The 9,002-nt window shown below is 38.1% G+C and overlaps 2 protein-coding genes across 2 annotated transcripts; both read right to left on the bottom strand.

Annotated features, from left to right (window-relative positions):
- Window positions 1-203: 203 nt before the first annotated feature.
- Window positions 204-2,740, bottom strand: LOC111470020 (protein NRT1/ PTR FAMILY 5.6-like). Its single transcript, XM_023115464.1, has 4 exons — window positions 2,567-2,740; window positions 2,082-2,299; window positions 1,453-1,997; window positions 204-1,200 (listed from the first exon to the last, which is right to left on the bottom strand). The coding sequence occupies exons 1-4, from the start codon at window positions 2,691-2,693 to the stop codon at window positions 321-323; spliced, it is 1,770 nt and encodes a 589-aa protein (XP_022971232.1). The 5' UTR covers window positions 2,694-2,740; the 3' UTR covers window positions 204-320.
- Window positions 2,741-5,216: 2,476 nt separating this feature from the next.
- On the bottom strand, window positions 5,217-8,159 carry LOC111470019 (rop guanine nucleotide exchange factor 7-like). Its single transcript, XM_023115463.1, has 7 exons — window positions 7,408-8,159; window positions 7,057-7,173; window positions 6,825-6,979; window positions 6,670-6,744; window positions 6,315-6,590; window positions 5,912-6,241; window positions 5,217-5,841 (listed from the first exon to the last, which is right to left on the bottom strand). Exons 1-7 carry the CDS (start codon window positions 7,928-7,930, stop codon window positions 5,545-5,547), a joined length of 1,773 nt encoding a protein of 590 aa, XP_022971231.1. The 5' UTR covers window positions 7,931-8,159; the 3' UTR covers window positions 5,217-5,544.
- Between the last annotated feature and the right edge of the window lie 843 nt (window positions 8,160-9,002).

A 9,002-nucleotide genomic window follows, 5' to 3' on the forward strand; every position in this document is an offset into this window, starting at 1 on the left:
ATTTTCAATTAATAAATATTAGGGTTTTGCAAATAGATACTTATGATTGCGAATCTGAATCTGAGTCAGATTTTTTATTTTTAGTATGAAAATCTTTTGCTTGCGGGGGACGGAACGGAACGGTGTTACAGTTTAAACTTCACTTACCATCCAACTGACGTAAGCACCCACTTTTAATATCATCAATTTTCCATTTAATTAAATAACGGAAATTTTATAATATATATTATATAAACGTGAAATTACATGCATGTCCATTAATTTACAAATACACAAATATTTAAAAAGAAAAAGAAACTATAAAAGCTGCTAATTATTTTTCAAACCGCTGAAGTTGCGCCTCCGGCTTTGCCGTCGCCGTCAAAGCAATCAGCCACCGTGGTCCTCTGCACGGATTTATACGCATAATGGCGAGCAAACAACACAAAAAAACACAGATTAACGGCCACAATTCCTGCAATTAGCCAATAGAAATGATCCAAACGGCTGCTGTTCAAATTGTCCCCAAACCAACTCTTCCCGCCGCTACTCTTACCGGTGATCCGATCCACCGCCGTGATCAACAAGCTGCTGACGAAATTAGCAACCCCATTAACACTCAAATAAAATGCTATCCCAAGGCTCCTCATGGAATCAGGAACTTGATCATAAAAGTACTCTTGCAGCCCCACCAATGCAAACCCATCTGCAATTCCAATGATTAAAAACTGCGGCCCCAGCCAGAACACGCTCATCGCTCCCGACCCTTTTGTTGGGCTGCCTTTTACTACGCCGAGTCGTTTTCGCTCGACCAGGCCGGCCACCGACATCGCCATGAACGAGAAGATCATTCCGATTCCGATCCTTTGGAGAATGGTTATGCCTCGCTCGTTGTCTGTTGTTTTGCGGAGGATCGGAACGAGTAGCCTGTCGTAGATGGCGACGGAGATGATCATGCCGACAGCAGCCAGACAGAACATGGAGGATGCTGGGATGATAAAGCTGTCGCCGATCTTTCTGTCGAGTGTTGCGCATTGTTTAATGAAGAATGTGTAAGTTTGCGCCACGCAGATTCCAAAGGGTAAGGAAGCTATCCAAATTGGGATCATGTTTAGAACAAGCTTCAATTCCTCAACTCTTGTGACTGTTGCAAGCCTCCATGGACTCTGTTTTCCAGCTGAATTGCTCGTCTCCCCCGCGATCGCAGCTTTGTCCAAAAATCTGTACATTTTCAACTACTTCATTATAACTTCCTCAAAATTAGGAATTTTCTGAGCAAGACTCTCCACAATGGTATGTAAATCTATCTATGATCATTCCCTTAACTTAGTCATATAGTATAGTTTGTTCAAGAGGAAGATGGTTGGAAGGGAGTCAAATATTGATTAATTTAGGGAATGATCCTAACTTTTTGGAAAACCCAAAACAAAGCTATTAGAGCTTATGCGAACTGATACAGAGATATAGTCTTACCTGAGCCTGTTTGTGTGAGTCAAGAGCCTCCCATGAACTTTGTCTGTAGCTTGAACTTCATAGAGATGAGCAGAATTTGAGGGATAAGGCAAGTTTCTCCTTGTAAAAGCAGCCACTAAAACCTGCAACAGAGGAGTTAAAGGGCTTCCTAATGGCGCCCTGTACCGATAAACCGGCCTTCCAACAAGGAAGATTGCAAGCGATGTTGCCATAACCGACGTGAGAATCACACCAGCCATGCCCCAGCCGACATGTTCTTGAACATACACAATTAACGTCACTCCAAATATGACACCAGCACAGAGCCCAGAGTTCCACCAATTGAAAAACGACATCTTTTGCTTTCTTTCCTCTGCATGATCGTCATCAAACTGGTCGGCGCCAAAGCTCTCAAGAGATGGTTTGTGCCCACCAGTTCCAACGGAGATTAAGTAAATCGCCGTGAAGAACAAGACTTCATGGAGCTTCCTTGGCTCATCGCAGGGCTCACTACCGCAGGCCTTCAAGCTTGGTACAAGAGTGGACAATGTCAGCAGAGACAGCCCCTGCATTTTACACACCCACATGACAAAAAATCTTAACCAAAACGATAAATTGAATGAAACCCAGAAGTGAAAAAGGATTATTACGAAGAGGTAGACGACAGTGGAAGCGAGGACAGTGGAGAAACGACCCAAATAAGCATCGGCCAAGAAGCCGCCAAGCAGAGGCATCAAAGTGGTGACGCCAGTCCAATAATTAACATTCCTAGCCGCTGTTTTGAGGTCTTGTCGGATGACCCTGGTGAGATATATAACCAAACTAGTGGCTATTCCAAAGTAACTCAGCCTCTCACTGAACTCAATGGCTGCAACCAAAAAGACGAAGAATAATGGAACATTGTTCATAAAGTTAAGAACAAGAGCCATAGTAGCTTTAGCTTATACTTTTCATGTGATTGAACTCGTGTGGTCGGGACTTTATGTTATGACAGCCACATTAAAGAAAAGAAACATGATTCTCCTCTCTCTCTCTCTCTCTCTCTCTCTCTCTCTTCGTCTCAAGAGAAGCAAAAAGATAATGAATGAAAAGGCAGAGCTTTGAACTAAAACAATGGAGATTATAAATTGGTTACCGATGATGAAGAGGGAAGCTTTCCAGACGCCGGTGGAAGCTCTGAGAGGAAGCCTTCGTTTATGATCAACAGAAGAATCATGAACCAAAATTTGATCGTCTCCGCTGTTTTCCGCCTCTGTTTTCATGTTCTTGAGACAGGGGAATATAATAAAGGAGATTGTTTGAATGTTGTGTGAGGGAATTGGAATGAAAAAGGATTGGGTCTGGAGTTCCTTATATAGGCTCTCTCAAATTTGTACTCTCACACCTCTCAAGTAGGAAAGGGAATATTGTTTAAAATTCAGACAATATCTATTGGGGGTAGACTTTGTCTCCTACAAATGGTATCCGAGGCAGACATTAAGAAGTGTGTCAACAATGACGCAAAGTTTCCAAATAATTAGCTCTTAGACGATGTGTCAAGGAGAATGGAACAAGTGTGAAAACCTCTCTCTAGCAAACGCGTTTTAAAATCGTGAAGCTGACGGGCTATACATACTAGGCTAAAACGAACAATATCTCTAGTATTTTAGCCTATAAACATATTAAAATCATGCAAGATTATTCCGAGATACCATAGATGAATAAAATAATAAAACAAGAGAATTTAAAGTGTATTTTTTTTTTCTTATAAAAAGGTTTAGATTTTTCAAAAGTAAAAAAAAAATTGGGACCAAAACAAAAATGGGAATTCTAAAAGTTATTCTTCAATGGATTATTTTTTTTAGTTTGTAGCTAAATATAATTAGAAAAATGAGTTTTAATGGATTAAAAAAATACAAATTATATTCCATACAAGAATCACATCACCCTTTTCCTAATAATATTCTTCTCTATAATATTTTATAAATATATATATATATTGTTTTGTAATTCAATTATCATGCTTCCGTAATTAATAAAATAATAAATAATCAATTTTAAGAAAAGTATTCAGATTTGAAGTCTTAATTAATAATAATTAAGATTATTCTTAATCACTCAATTAGCTTACTAAATTCAGGATCATTCACTTTGCAACTGAATTTAAATGATTAAAAATGTTTTTTTTTTCTTAAAAGAATCTAAAATGTTTTGGGAAAAAAACACGTTCCTGTATAATCATTTCCTTTTCTTTTAGATTATATAAAATAAAATAAAATAAAATAAAGAAGATATATAATAGATTGTGATTGGATTTATTTACTTTACAAAAATCTTAAAAGATCGATTTAAATTACAAAATTACCCTCAACCTAAAGCGTTAATATTATACCACTGTGAGTGATGTAGGGGTCTGGCAGTCACTCCCCTAATGTTTCATTCATATAGCATCTAAATTTAATTCTATTTAATATTTAATTTTGTGGGTTTAAAATATATTATCAAACTCGTTTTAATTATGGTTTAAATTGAAATTTATTTTGAACAAAATTACAATTTATTCATGGCAGCTAATGATGATTGTGAAGACAATAAAAATCACATTACATCACTGCAACATGACCACTTTAGCTACGTGTAAGTCCTCACTCGTATGTTTTCTAGGAAAATTCTTAAGAAGTTACCCATTGTATGGTTTACTTAAGATAAGCGTGTTGAATTTCAGAATTTTTATAAAACTTGTAAAAAGCCCACCAGTAGCAAATATTGTCCACTTTAGTAAACATTCTCGCTAACACACAACTCAAACTCACTAATAGTAAATATTGTCTACTTTAACTCATTGCATATCATAATCAACTTCACGAATGCATTAAATAGAGAGATGTTTCTACATGTAAAAGGCAAGTTGGCATATGGTCGATATAAATGAAGGCATTTTGAGTGGAAAATAAAGGTTATTGAATGCTTAAATCTGGATCAAACCATCATGTTTTGAAAAGTTTGGTTGCACTTTGGTAATACACATCCATCCATGAGTTTGATACCATACACAACAACGTCGGCATCCCAACTTGGAATGCATCCAATAACAAAAGAAAAAAGGGTTACATAGTTGATGAGTGTTGCAATAGAACACAGAATGAATCAAATTAAGGCATGTGAATTTAATGTCTCAATTTCCATCTTTATATTATATTAAAAGAAGAGAAAAGTAAACCCATTTTCCCAAACTGAGTGGGAGCTCCATAATATATATACACACACACATACACTCATTATTATCTCCGACATTATTATTATTATTATTATTATTATTCTCGATCAATTAGAACCTATCCGACCAAATCAAGTCTGGTCTTTTAGCCTTTGCATGTTCTTGTCTCACCTTTTGCTTTACAGTACACTGAAAATGAAACAGCCATTTTCAATTGATTCTATTAAACTTACTTTTTAATCTTATGTTTTAACCGGTCGTAATCGTAGTAAAATTAATCGTCATATTTGGAAAGCTGTTGCACATAAAAAAAAAAAATGGAGAATATTGAATTTTTGTACTCGAGAATTAATCGACGCGTAATACTTACCCTAATATCTCACAAATGATAATAAACATAATATAGAGCGAAAAAAATAACATTTTGAATAATTGTGTAAAAGTCAGACAAATAAAATGTATGGAAAATCTAAAAGTGATTTTTATTTATTTGGGGCCACCAAAAGAAAATCATCAACCAAATCTTATGTAATGGACAAATTTTCTTTGTGCATAAAGGAGAGAATCATTCTCATGTATAGGCCATTATACACTCTTGATAAAAAAAAATATGATATATGTCTATCTCTTTCCGAGGGCGATCCGTGTGTAGCCATGAAAATTGAACGAAAAAACAATATCAACATCGCCAAGGATTGAACGCGAGTCTCTCAACAAGCAATGATACTCACCACTATAATACAACAACCTTATGATAATGGCCTATAGATTAAATATGAGTGTTGAAATGGCGAGAAGTGAGATAAGGATGATAGTGTCTAGAAGTGAAGCTTTAAAATCTAATTTGCCTTCAACCCTTGTAATACAATTAAAGATTATGTTACATATTTGCAGCTTTAATAATCTTGTCCTCTGTTCTACTTGCATTTTTCTGGTTGTTGAACCATATCTTTGTGAATCGGTGATCGTGTTCCTCCCTTGGGAAGGGTAACAAGATCCACAGCCGAAAAACTGAGTTTGGTGAACGGGGAGCTGGAAAATGGCACCGGGAATTGAATCCGACCACTAACTCCCAGTTGGGAAATCCCCGGAATTTGGTCGGAATGCTTCGTCAGATCATCCACATAAACCAAATCGTCAATACGAGCCACAATGTTGAACGCCAAGCTCTCCAGCACTCTTGAGTAGCTCTCCAAAATGGCCTTCCCCACATCCTGAACAAAACCAACCCAATTCAGATCGTGTTCGTAGAAGATTTGAAGTGGGAAATTGAGATAATTGGACCTTGTTGAATTGGATTTTACTCATGTCTAGGCTGGTTTGAGGGAGATTGGGGAACTGTTGTTTGAGGCAAAAGAGTACGGACTCTGCTCTCTCTGCAAATACTTGGCTCTTCTCTGCATCCACTACCAATTCTTTCAGCATTTCCCACGACGATTTCGAAGTGGAACGTGATGAATTCCGCCATGCGTACATTGCGGCCTCCACCCGGTTGGCTATCTCCACGGCTTGGTGTTCGGAGGAGATATCTACACATTCCAATACGTAAACAGGGGAAAATTCGTCCGACGAAATGTACCTGTAAATTTCTTCTCCTAAGCTGCCTCGTCCATTCTGAAATTGATCAATGCTTAAATTGAGACTCAACCCAGAAAGAGAAGTGATTGTAAACTTAAAATTGGCTTACTTTTGGAAGTGCCTCCAGATATGAAGCAGGGACATCCATGTCGGCCAGAGTAAGGGAGTTGATAGCCATGACAGCTTTGAGAATTTGGTTAGTGCTGTCGCGCTTGTGCTGCAGCTGCCTTCTTGCAGCTTCGGAGAGGCCTGATCCACTCGGGACTCTGGGGATCGGAAGCCACCACTTGTCCTCTTGCCGCGAGGAAGACCTGTCGGTGTCGGCGGCAAGAATCCCTTGATCAACGTACCAGAACTCAGAATCAACGAAACTATCCAATATATCCTGAAAAATGACCCCAAATTTAAATTTAATTTACATACAAAGATCAATCGTAGGTTTCAAAAACTGGGTTTGCACTTACGAGCAGCATGCGGTCTAGCTTACGAAGAGCTGGGAGACTGACGTAAAGATCTGAACGAGGGCGGGAAGTCATTATCTGGTGAGCCAAAGAAGGAAGATCATACATAATGGGATTTGGTAAAAGAGATGATTAAGAAATGTGTATTGAATTTGGACCTCGAGTTTGGTTCCGTCTGGGAATGTTTGGGAAATGGGTATCAGTTGGACGATGTGGTTGGTAACAGAGAGCAGCAATTCCATTTCTCTTTGCCACATTGCTTTTTTGTGAGGGGCTAAAGGTTGTAATCTCCATAGTTGTCCGAATAGAGAGGCTGCAGGTTCATGTTGGACGACCAAGCCATCAGAGCTTTGTATAAAAGTAATGAAAATTTGTGAAGAGAGGGCATACCACAGAGATTGGTAATGGCATTAGATATGGCCAAAGCAGTAGAGACTCCATTGCCACACCCTGACATGTCTTCTCCCAGTAGCAGCTTTGCAAACCTCTCCTTCATCATCTCTGTCTCTGCAACCCCACACATCAAATTCACCAAAATTCATACTTTGGTTCTTATTTTCCCACAAATTTGACATTATTTCAAATATCTAAACTTTTAAATTTGGATGTAAATTACCATTGAACTTTAAAATTATTTTAAAAATTACTCTTTCCTACAAAAATATATATATATTACAAAAATATTTAAACTTTTAAAACAAAATAGAAAAGTCTGTTAACATATGAGTAATAGAGACATACCTGACACTGGTGACACTTGTGTCTCGAGTTGTCGGTCGTCAAAATTGCGCTCTTCAGCCGCCGTCCGGTGAAGAGGCCACCCCATTAAAGTCGACGAAGAAGACGACGATGACGACGGCTCTTCCTCATGGCTCTGCCCTTCATGCCCTGTTGCTTCCGATGACAACAAATCAGGACTGGAATCACTTAAACTACTTTCCCCAACCCCACTCTTTTCATCAAACACCTTAAGTGCATCACCAAACCCATCGCATTTCTCTCCAGTTTCGATCGCAACTTCTTCAAGAAAAACAGGGGAAGAACAAAACGTAGAGTTATTCACCACCATTCCCTTGTATTCCATCCCTCCGCAGCAAAACCCAGTTGAAAATCGAGCCCTATGACGCAGTTTTTGCGCAGATTTGGAAACCCAGTAGCTCAGAGTTAAGAATGGGTTGAAACGATCGGAGGAAATGCGGTTAAGCGAATGATTTGTAATTGGAACGGGTTCTCTCTCTTCTTGGTGGGTGAAAATCAAGTCCATTTGGGGGAAGTTAGAAGAAGAAGCATGGTAAGTTCGTAGCTTATATGCGTGTAGTGGAGGATGAAATGATTATTAAAACTTGCTTCAACTCATGAAGAGCCTATTTCTCCATTAATGGGGTTTGAAAGTGTTGCTCTCTGGTCCCGGAATTTGAATTGATGGGTGAAAATGGGAAGAAATGAATTGGGATTTACGGTAATGTTATATAAAAGTAATTACGGTTGCTTTACTTTGGAGATTAAATGACTTAAGCAAGGTGATTAAGTCTAAGTCTTGCAACTGACGGATCATCAAATTGGTCACTAAATTTAATACCAATATGATCAAATGTAGTCCGTTTTAATCATTAGTAGTAGGATGGTTGGTTAGTTGGTTGGTTGGTTGAAGCCCGGAAGTGCAAGCAAATGAGGCTTCCCAAATGGCTCGCGTTGGTTGCGCTGGTTTGGTGCCTCATTTTGGTCTCGCTTCAGACCAAAGCCAAATTGAGGGACTGTTTTTCAAATTATACAAATTTTTAACTAATATTTATTTTAACATATTCTTAAATATGCAAATAGATAGTAATATTTTTCTCTGCTTATTAATTAGTTTTTAAAACAAAAAGTACAGTGAGATCTCATTTCGATAGCTTAGAAGGAAGAACCCAAAAACAATATATAATAGTGGTGAGCTTGAACGGTTACAAATGATATTAAAGTCGAATTGTGTGTCAAAGAAGACACTGGCCCCTAAAGGGGTGAATTGTGAGATCTCTCGTCTCGTGGTTAGACGAGAACATAAAACATTTCTTATAGGGGTGTGAAAACTTCTCTCCAGCAAACATGTTTGAAACCTTGTAAAACCCTAAAAAGCTCTCCCCTCTCTAGCATATGCGTTTGAAACCGAATGGATCAAGTCATATGAAGAAGAAAAAAAAAAAAAAAAGTTAATTAGGTGAATTTGAATTTGAGGGTAAGATTAATTTCTTGAAAGGAATGGGATCCAATTCGTTGGGCCACTTTTGTCAAATGGTCAGCAGATTTTATACTTTTGGGACAATCACGCCAAGGGACTTGTTCTTATGAAAACACAG

The sequence above is a fragment of the Cucurbita maxima genome, unplaced genomic scaffold (genome assembly GCF_002738345.1).
Source record: "Cucurbita maxima cultivar Rimu unplaced genomic scaffold, Cmax_1.0 Cma_Scf00043, whole genome shotgun sequence".
In the NCBI taxonomy this organism is placed as follows: Eukaryota; Viridiplantae; Streptophyta; class Magnoliopsida; order Cucurbitales; family Cucurbitaceae; genus Cucurbita; species Cucurbita maxima.

Excerpts from the sequence above, each read along its gene's own strand:
- LOC111470020 (XM_023115464.1), bottom strand. The coding sequence starts at position 2,693 with ATGAAAACAGAGGCGGAAAACAGCGGAGACGATCAAATTTTGGTTCAT. Across the intron at positions 2,300-2,566 it reads AGCTTCCCTCTTCATCATCG|CCATTGAGTTCAGTGAGAGG; the intron begins GTAACCAATTTA and ends TTTTGGTTGCAG. Across the intron at positions 1,201-1,452 it reads ACTCACACAAACAGGCTCAG|ATTTTTGGACAAAGCTGCGA; the intron begins GTAAGACTATAT and ends GAAAATGTACAG.
- LOC111470019 (XM_023115463.1), bottom strand. The coding sequence starts at position 7,930 with ATGGACTTGATTTTCACCCACCAAGAAGAGAGAGAACCCGTTCCAATT. Across the intron at positions 6,591-6,669 it reads AGCTAGACCGCATGCTGCTC|GATATATTGGATAGTTTCGT; the intron begins GTAAGTGCAAAC and ends GTCATTTTTCAG. Across the intron at positions 5,842-5,911 it reads GTAAAATCCAATTCAACAAG|GATGTGGGGAAGGCCATTTT; the intron begins GTCCAATTATCT and ends GGTTTTGTTCAG.